The following is a 19,950-nucleotide window of genomic DNA, read 5'->3' as shown; positions in this document are numbered from 1 at the left end:
AGAAAATTATTGATAAAATTATTATAACAAGTATCATGAGAAAACTGTTAACTGCAAATCAATTCCCATTTGTTTTTTTTTTATATCAAATAGATAATGAGAATACCTGTAAAACCATGCAGGAGTTATAAATTGTGTAGAAAATAATTCAGGTGTATGCAGGGCCATATGGAGTCCAGAGTAGAGTTAGCCCTTTTTGCCCTTAGCAGCATATTTTCATTGTAATATTTAATTTTTTTTTGTTATATAACTGTTAAACAGAATTGAAAAGTTAGTCATCTAAAGTTGTTTAGAAATTTCTATCTAAAATTTGTAGTATAATAAATTAATAATAATTATTATTTTTAATAGCATGAAGACCTATGTAACATACAAAAAAAGAATCGGAAATTATTAAAGGAATGTGAAGGGTCTCTTTCAACTGTAGACATAGATAAAGAAATATATCCTTGGTATAATTATAAACCAGATATGACTGCATTGAAACAATGGTCAGAACGTTTAAAAAATGAAAGGAAAGTCAAAAGTAAGTTTTAGCAAATTTGATTTACAGTAGAGCATCGATTATCCGAGACAATTCGGGACTGGGGTTGTTCGGATAACTGATCATGTATGAAAAAATATATTAACCTATCCCATGTAGAAATTTTTCTCCATTGTGTGTCGCTTCGCGTTGAATTTTCGTCAATGTTAAACCTAACGAAAATTTTTTAAAAATAATAATCGTGGCTGTTGTAACAAAATAAATATATTGAAAAATAAATTATATTTCGGAAGTTAATCTAATATCAAAAACGTTCCGATTCAGCACGACACGACCCGACAACACAGTCCTCAGAAAAACACCACACAAAACAAGCAAAACTCTTCCTTTTTCTTGGGTTTATCTGGCGATGTCAGCCGCTTGGGCTATATTCTCCGACGAGCTGAAGCAAAACACACCACTCACGATGGGGGGAAAAAGCCTTGTTCAAATACTTGTGCATCCTTAAGTATCCTCTCGATGTGTGTCATGCTGAATCGGAACATTTTTGATACTAGATTAACTTCCGAAATATAATTATTTTTTTGTTTTTACATTTTTCAATATATTTATTATGTTTGTGCGAAATAAAAAAATAATTTTTAATGATACAATATGCTTATGCCACTACTGCCAACTAAAACATGCACACCAGCAAAAATAATATTGGTGCAGCCCAAGACATAGTCAAATATTGCAGTGCTACAGCACTAGTGGAAACTTGAATTTGCCGACTGGAACGCTTTCGGATAGCAGATGTTTCGGTTGATCGGTATTCGGATAATTGATGATACACTGTATTGGTAATACATTAGAAATGCATATGCTGTAGACAATAAAAGTATATACACATAATATATAACTAATTTAAAGTATATGCTGCAGTTTAAAAATATAAATTAGTTAGGATTTATACTATCCTAGGCTATAGTTAATTAACATTCATACAAATTTTATGTAAAAAATTTATTTTCATACGTTTATGCTATATTATTCTGTTTTATAAATACAGTATATTATTATATAACAAATAATAATTATTTTAATATTCCAAATATAGGGTTGGCAACTAAGTGATTGCGGATTTTGTCAATAGGTGGCCTTAGCACATTTTTTTGCTTTGTTTTCTTGTTGTTTGGACTTCCACCTTTAATTTAGTAAAAAAATTGTATCGATTAGTTATTTAGTTTTGTTTTTATCCCAATTTAAAAGTGGAAGAACAAGACGTGCATTTCAGACATATTTTATTGTATTATTTCCGAAAAGGCAAGAACACATCATAAGCATACAAGAAGTTATGTGCTGTATATGGGAATGAAGCCTTGAAAGAAAGGCAGTGTCAAAGTTGGTTTGTCAAATTTCGTTCTGGTGATTTTTCACTGAAAAATGCTCAACGATCTGGCCGTCCAGTTGAAGTTGATGAGACCCATATCAAGACCATTATCGATTCAGATCGTCATAGCACAACGCATGAGATTGCACAGAAGCTCAATGTATTGCATACATGCATTCAAAAAAAATTAAAACAGCTTGGCTTTGTCAAGAAACTGGATTTATGGTCCCTCATCAGCTTAAGGAAATTTATTTGACACAATGCATTAGCATCTGTGATTCACTTCTGAAACACAACAAGATTGATCCATTTCTGAAATGACTGATTGCTGGCGATGAAAAGTGGATAGTTTATAGCAACGTTAATCGGAAAAGATCGTGGGTGATGTGAGATGAACCAGCCCAGATGACACCAAAAGCTGAGATTCACCAAAAAAAGATTATGCTGTTAGTTTGGTGGGATTATAAAGGAATTCTGTACTTTGAACTTTTACCAAGAAACCAAACAATTAATTCAAATGTGTATGTTCAACAAATCACCAAACTAAGCGATGCAGTTCAAGAAAAGCGGCCAGAATTGGCAAATTGCAAGGATGTTGTTTTCCAGCATGATGATGCAAAGCCCCACACATCTTTGGTCACTTGCCAAAAATTATTGGAGCTAGGTTGGGATGTGTTGTCACGTCCACCATATAGCCCTGACCTTGCGCCTTCAGATTATCATTTATTTCGTTCCATGCAGAACTCCTTAAATGGTAAAATTTTTAATGACGCTGATGATGTGAAACAGTTTAATTCAGTTTTTTGCTGGCAAAAATCAAGTTTTATGAACATGGAATTATGACACTGTCTGAAAGATGGCAAGAGGTCATTGACAAAAATGGACAATACCTAATTGAATAAAGTTATATTTTTAAGCAAAAATTTTGAATTTTCCTTCTTATTTAAAATCTGCAATCACTTAGTTGCCAACCCTATATATTAAAAATATTTTTAAATTAATATATATAGACTAAATGTTATAAATAATTTTAAAAATTTATCAATTCAAGCCAATTTATCAATTTCAGAAAAAGGTAATAAAGACAATTCTAGGAATTCTGCAATTAAAATTAATAGCTATACAAAAATGGCAAGGGAACGATCAGAATTTCGTCAATTCCTTGTGAATTTATTTAGGTATATGAAAGTTTTACTAATAAATTATATTGATATATATATATATATATATAACCTTATGTATCAAAAAACTAATATTTTATTTTCAAGATGATTTTTCTTAACTACTTACAAAATATCAATAAAAGTGATTAACTTTATTCTATAATTTTTGACTGCAATTTATATTTAAGGGAAAACCATACACACAGTCCTAAAGAAAATGAAACTGGTGATATACTAATGAAAGAAGAAGAAGAAAAATTAGTAAGTTTGGCTTTTATGTATTAATTGACACAAAACATATTCTTCCTTATACTTTGATAAAATAATGTATATTTTCTTATATTCATCAAATAACTGATTCTTTTTGATTAATCTGTTACTAAACAAATATAATCTATATATAAATTAAGTATTCAACAAATACAAAAACTATAATGTCATCACAAAAAATATTTTTAACTACTGAAAGAAATTTAACTTATACAACTGAACACAAAAACAAGGTCTAAGCCATATATGTGTCTTAAATTCTTACTTTCTTAAAATTTTATTTCAGAAACAAGTTTTTGATTAGAGTTGATGGTCTAATTCAAGGATCAAAAACTGTTAATATAGTAAAAGCCATGGATTAGACTCTGTTAGAGGCAATTTTAATAAATGAGTTCACTTCTAAGATCTGATCAGTGACTATTATTACAGTTAATAAAGGAATGTGAAGAACAGTGGAGTACCATCCATGGAAGCTGTGGAAGCATTGCTTCCCTTGTATTTTCTAAAATATAAATACATATTGTGTGATTATTTTCATATTTTAACTTAACATACTTCGAATTAATTAAAATTAGTATTTTATTATGACTGCATTATGTACCTCATTACAAATTTCTATCTACATGTGAAAAAAAAAAAATGATAAGATTGCTATTGTACATTCTAATATAAATTCGTAAATGCATATTTCCAATGGGAACACTGTATTGTTGAATACAGGATAGCTTCCATGGCAAAAATATTTGAATGGTGTAAAGCAGCCAGATTACAGGCATTTGTGCATGCACTTTACAGAGCACCAACCTCATGCGGTTTAGCACATGGATGCTACAGACCAAAATATTGCATAATGCTTCCAATGATTTATCGAGGGCAGGCATAGCTTTCCTATCATCAAATGTCACCACATACCACTGGAAAAATAAATAAATAAATAAATATATATATATATACTAGTTTTTTACACCTTGCATTACCCAGGTTTACAAGAGAAAAATTTAAAACATATAAAATTATTATTAAGTTTATGAAAATACTTGTTCAAAAACATTCAGGTCCTTAGATGACAACCTGACTTTAATAGCAGGAAAAAAAAAAAAATATTTTTCACAGTATAACTTGGAAATGTGAATATGTTTTCTGGCATCACAAATTATATTGTTGATGTTAATTATCCCTTTACATACTTTTGAGTTGTAAGGACAGGGTGGCTTTTATGATAGTTCTTCATTATTATATTGATATATATGAAACCTGATAATTTTCATTGTATTGCATTTTGTGTAGCACAGAAATGTTGAAATAGTCTATTCTAAAATTACAAATATTTACAATAGTAGATAATGTAATAAATTGATTATAAGATTATGAAATTGTAAAACTTTAAAATTGGAATAAATTACCAGTATAAAATTGTTACTAAATAAAGTTATTTTCTTTTGCCTTTTATATAATGAAATTTTGTAATAAATTTTTTATATTTAATATCTCCATATAAAATATTTTTATACAATTTAGCACAATGTTTTCAATTTTATTTACTTACAGAAATATTATTATTATATTCGAACTGGAATTGATTTACAAAATATAGCACCATTAGAAAAATGTTGGATAGATAAAATAATCAATTGGGTGAATCCTTTTTTATTGGTAAAAACTTTTTTAATAATTCTCATTATTTATTAATTATTATTTTTATTATTTGATATTTATATTTATCAGTGAATATTTATCATATAAAAAAAATTAAAAGTTATACAGAATTGTGCACATAAAACCAGTTCCAAATGCAAAAAAAAAAAAAAGTTGTAAAGTTATATTTCTTATTTCTGTACTCCATATTAACTCAATTTTGCCTTCTTCCAACAAGTCAATTTGCTATATCTCTCATCTTTCACCCATTCATATTATAGTGATTTTATTGAAGAAAGGACAATCAGTAAGGATATATGGATTGCCACTCACTTGGCTTATCACCACGTAACTTTTACCTGTGTAGCTTGCTAAAAGAAAAAAATTTATTGTGACAACATTTGAATGTTGGAAGAGTTGAAAATCCACATATGACTAGAGATTGCTAAATTGCAGTTGCTGAACCGAAGAGTGTTTTCAAGAACATGCATTGGTGAGCAGTGCAGCTTTGATAGTAACTTTCACCTGAGGTTAATCTGATTTTTGCCATCTTTGCTTTCACAACAGTTATCAATAGAGTGCCAGTATTCAATTGTTTCTTGTTCTTTCTTTTTAGATCATCGGAAGTAAGCACAGAATTGCTGCAGAGAACTTACCATACAGGAACACAATTGATTGACTATGAAGACTTTCAATATCACACAAAGCGTATCACACAATATGAAGACTTTATTATCTAAAAAGGATTTGCATTTTGGGCAATTCATCTTTCCTCAGTCCTTTACACATTTCTGGTAAAATGACAATAAATTGTGGTTTGGTTTACAACTATATTAAAACCTTGTTATTTTTGAAACACAAGGGACAAAAAAAACATGACTTATCTGAACTTCTTTCAAATCAAAGTTTTTTGTAATTCTTGAATAAAATTATGACATTTCCTTATATACAGTAATTGCACTCATTTGTTTACAAATGCATTAATATTATGATTTATTACTTAGTAATTTAAGCTGTTTCAAAAAAACTTGCCAGTTGGCAAAGCTATAATGAAAGCAATGAAAACAACCAAATTACATTCAAAGCAAGACTTGAAAATAACATATGAAAAAAAGCTTAAGTACTTCAATAAGAATTACCATGAGCTTTGTCTTGTTTGTGATTACGAAAATCATGTGATCTGATGAAAGAAGCTCTATTAATGGCTAAAGCTATAAGTGTGCATTCTATTGTGAATACACATATGTATTTAACAGAATTTAGAATTATTGAAACAGTAGATTTTTGCAAAAAAATGTCCAAAATAATTAAATGCCAAAGAGATTTCTTAAATAATAAAAGAAATAATAAAAAATTTTCTTTTCATTGGCAATTTGTACAATGTCCAAATGGCCTTGATGAAACTGAAACCAAAACTGTACTTGGGCATGGAAACTTTCTTATAAACATGAAATATGATGGAAGATTTTGACCTAAACAATATTTTTGCAGGTTACTGGATCAGATAATGACTTCAAATTTCATTGTACATGTATTTTGAATTATCTGAACTAAAATATATGCAAAATCCTATTCTCTTGACTGGGGACTAGACTTGACTTTTAATTATCTAAAATCAAAATAACAAGGTTTTACTGTATTTATTAACTTATACATATATAAAACACAAAAATAAATTTACCTGAAATGATATGAAACAGCTGGAATAAAACATTTTTANCTTATTTCAATATTTTAAGAATTTAATATTAATATTAAAATTAAAATAATACTAGTTATCCAAAAATTGATTATATCAATTTTTAAAATTTACTCAATTCCTAAATATCTGTGTTTATAAAGCTCATTCCTAAATGCCTTTAAGCAGTTACTTTTGTTTAGTTACTAATTAATCATTATAGAACTCTTCATTAAACTGCAGCTTGGAAACATTCATAATTTCAATAAATATTAAATTGGTCTCTAAATATAGTAAAGGAATTGCAATGTTTGGAAATATTTCAATCAATTCAATTAACTATATCAAATGAAACAAAATATTAGAAAATTATCAGTTTCTAGTCATAAAATAGTAATGGTGAACAATTATTAGCTTTATGAAAAATTATTAAAAATCTTGTATGTATATATATATATACACACATAATAAGTATTATTCTTATTTTATTTTAATAACTTTCCATCATAAAATAATATTGTAATTATTATACATATAACAAATAATTAGTTTAAATAGTTTGAAATATTATTTATTTGCAATTATTCAATAATATTCACTTCTTGAAATATTAGATAATGCATTATTCTAAGAACCATATGACTCATGCAATTGAAGCACCATTGAGACATCATATAGAAACTTGGTATTGTAAGCATTGATGTTTGTTATCAAGTAAATTATATTCACATCGCCTTTGTTTTATTCTCAATTTTTATATCAAACATTTTCTCTGTCTTTTGGAAGCAGTTTTTATTACCAGTAAATATATTAGATTCAAACTGTGTATAGCATTTAGTTTCCAATCTATATACTGTATATAAAAATGAATGTGTGTGTGTGTGTGTGTCCTTCATGCATTACCACACCGTTTATCCGATTGCCGTGAAACTTTGGGAAGTTGTTTAATATACTCCGGCGAAGGTTTGTGGCATAGTATGATTGCCATAAAACTTCGGAAAGTTTTTAATACACTCCCGCGAAGGTTTTGGCATAGTACATTTATCCTACGATAGATGGCACGCGTTTACACGAGCATTCGAGCACAGTGTGTTCGATCGATTTCAAATTGTGAAGACCATTTCCCCCTTTAAAAAATATTTCTATATATGCATTTGTGAACTGTTATTTACGATATTCGTAATAATGTTTGTTTAATCACTTTATTTCAACTTTTTTTTGCTAATTACTACGTATTCGCTTGAACTTTGTTAAAACTTTAACTGTATACCGAACAACAACCAAAGTTGTAGAAGGAAATTCGCCTATTTTACCGATCTAGGGATCCCCTTTTCCAAATTTTAATATCATGTAATAATTTAAAAAGACAAATTACAATAAAACGGTTTATTATCCAACTATCAGAAATTTCACAACATGCCAAGGAAGAGAGGAAGGAGCAATTAAATAATTAAAATTATAAAGGATCTAAAAATATATATAAAAATGGGGAATATCGCACTTTTGACAATCGCAGCGAGTGTGTGGGCTAAATTTGGAGAATCCGTGCTTCTCGAATGGACAACTGTATGTGGCTGGCTCGCGTCGAAAAACCTTCCAATTTATTCGTGTACGCACCAGACGGAAAAACAAAAAATATCGTGTATCCACAAACACTCCAATAAATAAATAGAATTGAAACGACACTTTGAAATGTTTTCCNTTGCTAAAAAATCTATAGGAAGAAAAAATGAGCACATAAAAATCCACTAAAATTATTATTTAATTAATATTGTGTTTGGTTTTTTTGATCAATTCTTTGATTTTTTCTAAATTATTAATACTATTGTTTAATGCAGTGGTTTTCAAAGTGCGCCCTAGAAGATTTCCGGGTGCACCCTATGGTATTCCAGAGAAATATGTGCCCAGATATAAAAATAAATATAGTTACAGTATTCTATTATACAATTTCATTATGTAAATACCGTTCTTTTTGTTAACACGTCATTATTATATTTATTATTAACACATCATTATATTATTTTTAGATAAATATACCCAAATAAAATGCATAGATTTCTCAAAAAGAAGCGTGATATTGAAGAATCTGATTCTGGAAGTGAGCAAAAGTTAAGTGCAAGTAAGAAAGCAAAATTTCAGCCTTCTCGCAAACATAATGAAAGTTATTTAAGCTTTGGTTTTACTTGGACCGGCAGTGAAGATCTTCCTTTACCTCTATGTTTAGTATGTGAATGTAAACTGGCAAATGAAACATTGCTTCCTAGTAAATTGAGTAAACATTTTAAAACTATACACTAATTTACAAGATAAATCTAAGTTTTTTCAAGAGATTGTCTGAACAGCAAACAAAAACGGCAAAATCTTTTAAAAGTATAATGACAGTTTCTGATAAAGCTCAAATCGCTTCTTATCAAGTTTCAGAACTGATAGCAAGAAATATGAAAGCTCATACTTTAGGTGAGCCACTTATTTTGCCTGAATGCAAAAAAATGGTCATGACAATGCTTGGAAATGAAGCAGCAATGAAAATAAGCAAAATTTCTCTGTCTAACAATACAGTTCACAGGCATATTATAAAAATGTCTTCTGATATTGAGAAAAATGTATGCAGTAATAAGCTTCAGTATTCAAATTTTGCATTGCAAGTTGATGAGTCAACAGACATTACCAACACGGCACAACTCTTAGCATTCATCTATTTTATTAATGGAGATCAAATAGTAAACCAGTTTCTTTTTTGTAAAGAATTAAATGTATCTATAAAAGGTAAAGATGTTTTTAACATTTTGAATAATTATCTTGATAAATGGCAGTTAACATGAAAGTTGTGTGCAGGCATTTGTACAGATGGCACTCCTTCTATGATAGGCTGTGTTAAGAGTCTTACATCTTTTGTAAAAAAAACAAAATGAGAATGTTATCGTAACTCACTGCTTTCTCCTTAGGGAGGCCTTGATGGCAAAAACATTGGGAGAAATAATTAAGAGAAGTTTTAGATCAAGTTGTTCAGATGGTAAACTTTATTAAAACAAGCCAGTCAAATCACGTTTATTCAAAAAGCTTTGTATCGATATGGATTCACAACACAGACTGCTGCTTTTACACATTGAGGTGAGGTGATTGTCAAGGGGAAAATTACTTACCCATGTACATGCGTTATGACAATAACTTCTTGCATTTTTTGAAGAGATGAAACAGTTAAAATTTTTGTAACCTCCCTCAGAATTTTGGATTGCCAGGTTACAGTATTTGGCTGATATATTTCAGCAGCTCAATATTTTGAATACAGTAGAACCTCGAAAACTCGGCCTAATGTGGACCGAAGGGTGGCCGAGTTTGTGAAAATGCCGGGTTATCGGGAATGGGGTTAAAAAAATAAGTATGAGTGTTTCCTCAGAAAATACTGTACTGTACTTGTATGTATTGTTTACTTGAGAATATAACAGAGAATAAACTGCCCAAATACCCTTAAACAAAGGAAAAGTACGTCCTTTATGAAGGCATAGAGCCTTTACTACATGAAAATGAAAATTAATGAATACACTGTGTACAGTAATTTACCTGATAAGACAGACATCAGAAAAATACTTTATGAGAGCTTTTATAAAGCTGTCTATAATGAAAATTAATTAACTAAGGATTTTTTTGCCCTGCCAGGGTGTGGCCGAGTTATCCGGAGTGCCGGGTTATCGAGAGCCGAGTTTTCGAGGTTCTACTGTACTAGCACACAAGGGAAAAAAGAAAATATTCTCACATCCACTGACAAAATGAAAGCATTTCAGAGAAAACTACAGATTTGGAAAAGAAAAGCTGTTGAACGTAGTTTGGAAATATTTCCATTGGTAAATAATATTTGCATAAATGAAACACTTCCAATAACAATTGAACATTTAATAAGTTTAGAAGAAAAATTGGGTTCTTATTTTCCATCACTTAACACTGAACAATATGATTGGATTAGAAACCCATTCATGGAAGCTTCAAGTGGTTTTGGTTTAATATTAACAGAAGTAGAACTGGCAGCTATATCCACTAATCGTGGATTGATGATTAAACATAAGGAATTGTCTCTTGAAGCCTATTGGATTTCTATAAAAGAAGAATATGTGGTAATATCTAAAAATGCTTTGAACATTTTACTACAGTTTTCAACATCCTATATATGTGAATAAGATTTTCTATCCTCAACACAATTAAGAGTAAAAAGAGATGAATTCTTCAATGTATTGACGAGGAAATGAGAGTTTGCCTTTCAAATATATTCCCAAACATTGAAGAACTCACTAGGACACATCAGGCTCATGTTTCTCATGAACACAAGAATGAAAAAACTTAACACATTTGTTCCGGACTTGCCAAATTTACTAAATCTTGCTATGAATGTATTTATATATATAAAAAGATAACTTTTTGTTGATTTTTATTTTTTAATCCTTCAATTTTATGAATCCTAAAAAGCATAACTCAAAAAATGTAACACAAAAATATTTTTTAATATCAGAGTAAAATTTAATTTTGTCGTATTTATTTCATTTAAGTACTATAAAATTACACTTGGACTTTATATTTTTTTTCTTTAATATTTGACTTAATTATTATAACATATTTCTCAGAAATTTGTATATAGTTGCACCTACAATTTTTTGTAGGATTTTAAATGTGCCCTGACTTCAAAAAGTTTGAGAACCACTGGTTTAATCTAAGGACTAGGACAATATTACATGATTTAAATACTTTCTGTATTTTTTCAAAAATGACAGGAATATAATTCAGCTTTTTATAAATTAGTTGCATTTGTGATATTGTTTTATAGTGTTATTAAGCCATTTATTGATTATTCTATTAGGATACCCATTGAGTTGTAAAGTGCAATATATACTATGTATGTTTGATTTGTTTATTTTGGTCCATGTATTGGTTGTATGTTGTTTAATTTTATATATGTATTAAATATATTACTGAAAAATTCAACATGCCATTATTCTGTTTCTCAATGTCAATGCATATATTATTTTGGATATTATTCCTGCAGTCAAATGTTATTTGAGTATTAATTAAGTCTTATATTGATGAATGTCTTGTTATTTACGACACAGTAAATAACAAGGCAGTCATCAATGTTTCTATTTTATTTTATTTTACAATAAAATGTATCTATTGTAAAACGTCACACTGTGAAAATTAGAGATCTCACTTGACAGCATCAAAATTATCAAAAGGAAAAAAAATATGTAAAAAGGAAACTATTTGAACATGTAGAAATCATTAAAATTAATGAAAATAGAATGAATTTATTTAAAAAATAGAAGAAATTGAAATGCCTTCATTATGTCCTTTTATACAAGGTGTTAGATCACCACAACTCTATTGTTAAAGGAAAAGTATGATGTACAAGGGCAAGACACTACAGTACTAATTTGAGGTAGAGAGCATATAATTTAAATTAAAAAAATTAAAAATATGATTAAAAATTGCAGCCAGGCATTGTGACCATGTCACAATAAATAATTGCTTGTTGTATTTTAATAGTATNTATTTCAATATTTTAAGAATTTAATATTAATATTAAAATTAAAATAATACTAGTTATCCAAAAATTGATTATATCAATTTTTAAAATTTACTCAATTCCTAAATATCTGTGTTTATAAAGCTCATTCCTAAATGCCTTTAAGCAGTTACTTTTGTTTAGTTACTAATTAATCATTATAGAACTCTTCATTAAACTGCAGCTTGGAAACATTCATAATTTCAATAAATATTAAATTGGTCTCTAAATATAGTAAAGGAATTGCAATGTTTGGAAATATTTCAATCAATTCAATTAACTATATCAAATGAAACAAAATATTAGAAAATTATCAGTTTCTAGTCATAAAATAGTAATGGTGAACAATTATTAGCTTTATGAAAAATTATTAAAAATCTTGATTTTTTGTAATTTGACCTCTTATCAAATTCAATATATTATCCTTATTCACAATATAAAAAAAATTATTCTTAAGACAAAAACTAAACAAAACAAAATTAATTTTTTAATTAGTTTATTATTATTTGAGAAATATTATTTAAATATTTTATAACTGATTTTATAAATAAATACTGTATCAACAACAATTTCTTTTCAAAATGATCTCTATAGAATCTTTAAAAGCTTTGGAGATTAAACAACAAGAGAAATACTAACAAAATTACAGTACTACTATCTTAAAAATACTAAAAACAGAATTACAGTTCTCTATCTTAGAGATATGACTATCCCTTTGAATAAAGCATTAAAACTAGTTCAATTAATTAACTTTGTCACAAATNATTGTCTCTTGAAGCCTATTGGATTTCTATAAAAGAAGAATATGTGGTAATATCTAAAAATGCTTTGAACATTTTACTACAGTTTTCAACATCCTATATATGTGAATAAGATTTTCTATCCTCAACACAATTAAGAGTAAAAAGAGATGAATTCTTCAATGTATTGACGAGGAAATGAGAGTTTGCCTTTCAAATATATTCCCAAACATTGAAGAACTCACTAGGACACATCAGGCTCATGTTTCTCATGAACACAAGAATGAAAAAACTTAACACATTTGTTCCGGACTTGCCAAATTTACTAAATCTTGCTATGAATGTATTTATATATATAAAAAGATAACTTTTTGTTGATTTTTATTTTTTAATCCTTCAATTTTATGAATCCTAAAAAGCATAACTCAAAAAATGTAACACAAAAATATTTTTTAATATCAGAGTAAAATTTAATTTTGTCGTATTTATTTCATTTAAGTACTATAAAATTACACTTGGACTTTATATTTTTTTTCTTTAATATTTGACTTAATTATTATAACATATTTCTCAGAAATTTGTATATAGTTGCACCTACAATTTTTTGTAGGATTTTAAATGTGCCCTGACTTCAAAAAGTTTGAGAACCACTGGTTTAATCTAAGGACTAGGACAATATTACATGATTTAAATACTTTCTGTATTTTTTCAAAAATGACAGGAATATAATTCAGCTTTTTATAAATTAGTTGCATTTGTGATATTGTTTTATAGTGTTATTAAGCCATTTATTGATTATTCTATTAGGATACCCATTGAGTTGTAAAGTGCAATATATACTATGTATGTTTGATTTGTTTATTTTGGTCCATGTATTGGTTGTATGTTGTTTAATTTTATATATGTATTAAATATATTACTGAAAAATTCAACATGCCATTATTCTGTTTCTCAATGTCAATGCATATATTATTTTGGATATTATTCCTGCAGTCAAATGTTATTTGAGTATTAATTAAGTCTTATATTGATGAATGTCTTGTTATTTACGACACAGTAAATAACAAGGCAGTCATCAATGTTTCTATTTTATTTTATTTTACAATAAAATGTATCTATTGTAAAACGTCACACTGTGAAAATTAGAGATCTCACTTGACAGCATCAAAATTATCAAAAGGAAAAAAAATATGTAAAAAGGAAACTATTTGAACATGTAGAAATCATTAAAATTAATGAAAATAGAATGAATTTATTTAAAAAATAGAAGAAATTGAAATGCCTTCATTATGTCCTTTTATACAAGGTGTTAGATCACCACAACTCTATTGTTAAAGGAAAAGTATGATGTACAAGGGCAAGACACTACAGTACTAATTTGAGGTAGAGAGCATATAATTTAAATTAAAAAAATTAAAAATATGATTAAAAATTGCAGCCAGGCATTGTGACCATGTCACAATAAATAATTGCTTGTTGTATTTTAATAATATTTTAAGGCTATTTTTATTATTTAATTTTAATTACTTTTTATTTGTTTTACTAGTTTTGCCCCTTTTTTAAAAAATGTTTTATTTCAGTTACTCCAATAAATATACCATCTCAGGTAAATTTATTTTTGTGGGTTTTACATATGTATAAGGTACAGGTATTAAATAGTTGTATAATAAGTTTTCTACAGCAGTTCTGCACTTACTTCCAAAGAGAGTGCTGGCACTTCTCATGATAACTGTTATATGAATTATTTATAAACAACTTTTATTAATTAATTTATTTATAAACAGTCTTTAATGTACAGGGTGATTGCAAAAGAATACCCCAACTTTGAAAGACTATATCTCCACAACTTATTTCACCATTCCATAAATCATTGTGTAGGAAACGTTCTGAAGTTTCAGTTGATTGTCGAGAGATGTTGCTATGAGCACCCTTTATCATCCTATGAGAGTGTTTGTCCATTCATCTCAAAATGGTGACCGCACAACAGAAGGTGTTTTGTGTTATTGAGTTTGCTAAAACTGAACTGGGAGGTTTAATTCCATATGTACAACAATACTCATGTTGAACAGTCATAACCAATTGTTTTAACAATTCAATAACACAACACCTTCTGTTGCGCAGTTGCCATTTTGGCATGAACTGACAACACACTCTCATAGGGTGATTAAAGGTGCTAATAGTGACATTTCTCCATAAACAACCAAAACTTCAGAATGTTTAAACAACAAAACTTCAGAATGTTTTCTACAAATCATTGTGGATTGATTTGTGGAATGACGTTACAAGTTGTTTGGTTGTGGAGATATAGCCTTTCAAAGTTGGGGTATTCTTTTGTAATCACCCTGTATATTTATTGTATTCAGCTTATTATTTTTTCCCTTCCTTTTTCATCCTTTCATTTTTCCACTTGAAGCAGTTGTCTCATCACCTCACCCATCAGGTCAGTCCTGCCAGCATATTGAATAATATATTGAGGCAAATGGTGACCATTTCCAACACAGATTTTGAAAAGATAAAAATGCTGGTAAATATGTACAGTACAGTACATTGTTAAAGTTAAACCCTTTTTAAATTAAAAATGCCATTTATTTACTGTACTAAATGTAACTCAAATGTATAGTATATTATCATCAAACAAAACTTCAAAACTGTGTTTGTGTTTGGAGCTGATTCTATATGCATTACTCTATATATTCAATATTATTTACAATTTATTCTAATATAATATAATTACTATTTGTTAAAATTTGGTCTCCTTTAACCTAATCTTTGAAATTTTATTACTTTTATTTATACTTTAACATATTTAAAAATTTTTTATACTTGAAATGTAATCTTTCTGTATTTATCTAGTTTGAATGGTGACATGATACATAATACATGACATAAAATANTATAAAAGTTTATTTTATTAAAATAATCCAATATTAATTAACATCCAATTTTTGATATATTAAAATCATATCCACTTTTGCTTTATTAGAGCATTAAAATAGATTTTTATAACTCTAATTCTTACAAAATTCAGATTATTCTGAAAAGGTTTACATCTATTCTAGTTAATATTACCATAATTTAAGACAGATCACTAGTTTATGCTTTCATAATTTGAACTATTAACTATATTGCTGGCCAAGTACAATGAAATACCATATAGGCCTCTAGATATTGCAGGTGTTGCATTTTACTTGGCCAGCAGTGTATTATAGTTACTTATGTAACTGTTTTTAAAACATCCAATATTTCTTTGAAACTTAATAGCAATATTTCATCAGGGCCATAGGAAGGAGAGAAAAGTGATCTGATCCAAAAAAAAAGCAGTTACCATGATTATAGCCAAAGTTTTTTAGTTTCTTTATAAAGGTTTCACTTTCAACACCTAACTAGTTATTTCAACTTTTTTAATTTCTAAATCTCCCTGGTTAAAGATATATATGTTATGTAATGGGAAAAGCAATATCTTAGATATAATCCTTTCCCTCTATTGGTTTGGTCTGACAGTATTGCACACTAGTGGATGATTTGAAATTAGAATTGTATTCATAATATTGGTAACAAAAAGTGATCTGGGCCAGCAGACCTGTTCCTATGGCCTTGATCATTTGTAATTTTTGCTTAAGTTTTTGTTTGTGGCTGAAATTTTGTCTTGACTAATTTTCTAATTAATTTAGACATCTTGAAACTGTTTTCATACATTGCATAATGATAAACAAATATAGCTTCTTTAGAACAACATTTGTGGTCAAATTTCAGGATAATCTGCCAGATTTAAAATAAGCACAACATTAGATGATGAAACACAAAAGGGGACACAAGCTACAAAAAAGAGGAATTACAGTGGTACCTCAGGTTACGAACGCCCCAGCATACGAAATTTTCAGGATACGACATGAAATTCGAACATATTTTTGCTCCACGATACGAACAAAAACTCACCATACGACGTTACATTAGTTCGCATTTTTCATTTGTTTTTCTTACTTCAGTTATATTTTTTAATGTATTACTTGGCTTTAATTTGAGTATGTTTTTCGCGTTGGAACGAATTATTTGGTTTTACGTGTAATCGTATGGGGAAAAATGATTCACCTTACGACATTTTCATGATACGATCTCAGTTTCGGAACGGATTAATTTCGTATCCTGAGGTACCACTGTACACATTATGCAAGAAGCTTCAAACTAATTACTTTGTAGATCCCTAGCGTACCGAAGTACGTTAGTGTGAGCTTGAGAACAGAAAGGACAACACGAATCAACGGGACACTGAACAATTTTAATTTCTCTAGAANTATCCACAAACACTCCAATAAATAAATAGAATTGAAACGACACTTTGAAATGTTTTCCCGATGAAAATGAATAATAATAATAATAATAAGTTTCAATAAAAATAATAAAATGTAAATTGAATTTTATCATAATGAGTTTGCTTGAATTTCCTTTTTTCTGAGATCGCAGCAATGCGCGACGGGTAAGCTAGTTACAAATAAAACCTCTTTCTTATTAGACTGTTGATGCGATAAATTATGTATCACAAAGCTCACCCTGATATTTTTGAACTTCTTATTTATTATTTTTGAATTTGTTATTTTCAAGAGCTTTGTAGCAATTCCAAAATTTCAAGAATTACTCAAAAACAATGCAATTCAGAAAACAGAGTATCAACTTCTTTTATCTTCAAATGCTCCTCAGTGATTTTATATACTGGTACTTATAATCAATTGGGTGAATCCTTTTTTATTGAAAAGAAATGAAAAATGTTTGAAGCATGTAATTAATGAAATTAAAGATGATTATCTTTTCAATGTGAAGAAAGCTATGATTGATTTTGCCTTAAAAGATCCATATGCTAAGGATATCAGAATAAAGGAGAATTTGTATTTTAAGAAAGAATTAAAAGTTGTTCCTAAACCTTGGGCTAAAAGATTTATTACCAATAAAAAAACTGTTCATTGTCAACTTTATCTGTTAAATCCATGCTTAAGAAAATTACTTTATTTATGGCAACAGGAATTTCCAAATTTAAGTCTATTTGATAGAAATATATTATCTGAACAAAAACAGCCATTAGAATTAGAAGAATTTAAGAAGATAATTAGTAATCAGATAAATGAAGGACAAAAAAAAATTATTAGAAAGATGGCATTCTGCAATAGTGGCATTATTATTTTGAGCCAACAAAAAAAATCTAATTCCAAATAATCCAAAATTTTATAATTGCCTATCAACAGTTATGTCTTCACAATTAAGAGAATTGTGCTTAGATTCTTTAGGTACTTATAATGGAATCAGTTCTGGAATTTAACTATAAAATCTTTATTTCAAGAAGATAGAAAAAACAATAGATATATTTGATACACACTAATGTCTACTAAAAAAATAAAATTAAATGTTAAGAACTAAATTCCATGATATGGTAACATAAAAATAGAACAAGATATCCATCATTGTGCCTTCATTTAAAGTGATCTCAATAAAAAGAAGCAAGAGTAGTTGATTGTAAATTTTCGACAACAACATGTAAATTTATAGTTATATGTTATCAATGAGAAGCAGCACAATCTATAGACTTATAGATTTGTAAATTTGTAAAGAAAATCTTATAAATGATAGTACTTGTTATAACTTTCTATTGCAATAAGTAACAGTAATATTCAAAAATTATATTTATTACATAATGTTTCATTATTTATTTATAATAAATATTCACTAGTTTACTTCATTTCTATTTTAAAAAATAAATTATACTTTTAACATAATGCAATTACTATAACAATAGATTTTTAAAAAAATTAATATTTTAAAAAATATGTATTATACAGTATATAGTTTAGGATGAACATTGATATAATTGCATCAAGGTAGTTTGAAAATACCTTAAGAGAGTCATAGTTACTCCCACCATTTACCCATGCTTGGTTGAATTTCTTGAAAATAGACTTATTTCAATATTTTAAGAATTTAATATTAATATTAAAATTAAAATAATACTAGTTATCCAAAAATTGATTATATCAATTTTTAAAATTTACTCAATTCCTAAATATCTGTGTTTATAAAGCTCATTCCTAAATGCCTTTAAGCAGTTACTTTTGTTTAGTTACTAATTAATCATTATAGAACTCTTCATTAAACTGCAGCTTGGAAACATTCATAATTTCAATAAATATTAAATTGGTCTCTAAATATAGTAAAGGAATTGCAATGTTTGGAAATATTTCAATCAATTCAATTAACTATATCAAATGAAACAAAATATTAGAAAATTATCAGTTTCTAGTCATAAAATAGTAATGGTGAACAATTATTAGCTTTATGAAAAATTATTAAAAATCTTGATTTTTTGTAATTTGACCTCTTATCAAATTCAATATATTATCCTTATTCACAATATAAAAAAAATTATTCTTAAGACAAAAACTAAACAAAACAAAATTAATTTTTTAATTAGTTTATTATTATTTGAGAAATATTATTTAAATATTTTATAACTGATTTTATAAATAAATACTGTATCAACAACAATTTCTTTTCAAAATGATCTCTATAGAATCTTTAAAAGCTTTGGAGATTAAACAACAAGAGAAATACTAACAAAATTACAGTACTACTATCTTAAAAATACTAAAAACAGAATTACAGTTCTCTATCTTAGAGATATGACTATCCCTTTGAATAAAGCATTAAAACTAGTTCAATTAATTAACTTTGTCACAAATCTCTTTATTTAGCCACAATAAAAATACTTACACAGTGGTACCTCAGGATACGAAATTAATCCGTTCCGAAACTGAGATCGTATCATGAAAATGTCGTAAGGTGGATCATCTTTTCCCATATGATTATATGTAAAACCAAATAATTCGTTCCAATGCGAAAAACACTCTCAAATTAAAGCCAAGTAATATATTAAAAAAAATAACTGTAGTAAGAAAAACAAATGAAAAATGCGAACTAATGTAACGTCGTATGGTGAGTTTTTGTTCGTATCGTGGAGCAAAAATATGTTCGAATTTCATGTCGTATCCTGAAAATTTCGTATGCTGGGGCGTTCGTA

General features: G+C 27.9%; 1 protein-coding gene across 4 annotated transcripts; it reads left to right on the top strand.

Moving 5' to 3' along the window:
* Nucleotides 1-295: 295 nt before the first annotated feature.
* Nucleotides 296-18,321, top strand: LOC111625471 (dynein heavy chain 7, axonemal-like). Of its 4 annotated transcripts, none has more exons than XR_002756737.1 (7): nt 296-526; nt 2,926-3,034; nt 3,208-3,280; nt 4,838-4,942; nt 5,206-5,454; nt 5,541-5,718; nt 8,441-9,950. XR_002756737.1 is itself a non-coding variant. In XM_023368617.1 (5 exons), the coding sequence occupies exons 1-5, from the start codon at nt 472-474 to the stop codon at nt 18,093-18,095; spliced, it is 801 nt and encodes a 266-aa protein (XP_023224385.1). In that variant the 5' UTR covers nt 315-471; the 3' UTR covers nt 18,096-18,321. The 4 variants fall into 4 exon arrangements, 1 of the variants encoding a protein (XP_023224385.1); XR_002756735.1 differs by having other exon boundaries at nt 5,206-5,718; nt 8,441-8,558; nt 8,630-9,950; XR_002756736.1 differs by having other exon boundaries at nt 5,206-5,417; nt 8,441-9,949.
* Nucleotides 18,322-19,950: the final 1,629 nt, after the last annotated feature.

Source organism: Centruroides sculpturatus, unplaced genomic scaffold, assembly GCF_000671375.1.
Source record: "Centruroides sculpturatus isolate CEXI.00-Female unplaced genomic scaffold, Cexi_2.0 scaffold95, whole genome shotgun sequence".
Classification (NCBI taxonomy): Eukaryota; Metazoa; Arthropoda; class Arachnida; order Scorpiones; family Buthidae; genus Centruroides; species Centruroides sculpturatus.
The sequence above is the reverse complement of the archived record's forward strand: the minus strand, read 5'-3'. Positions and strand labels throughout refer to the sequence as shown.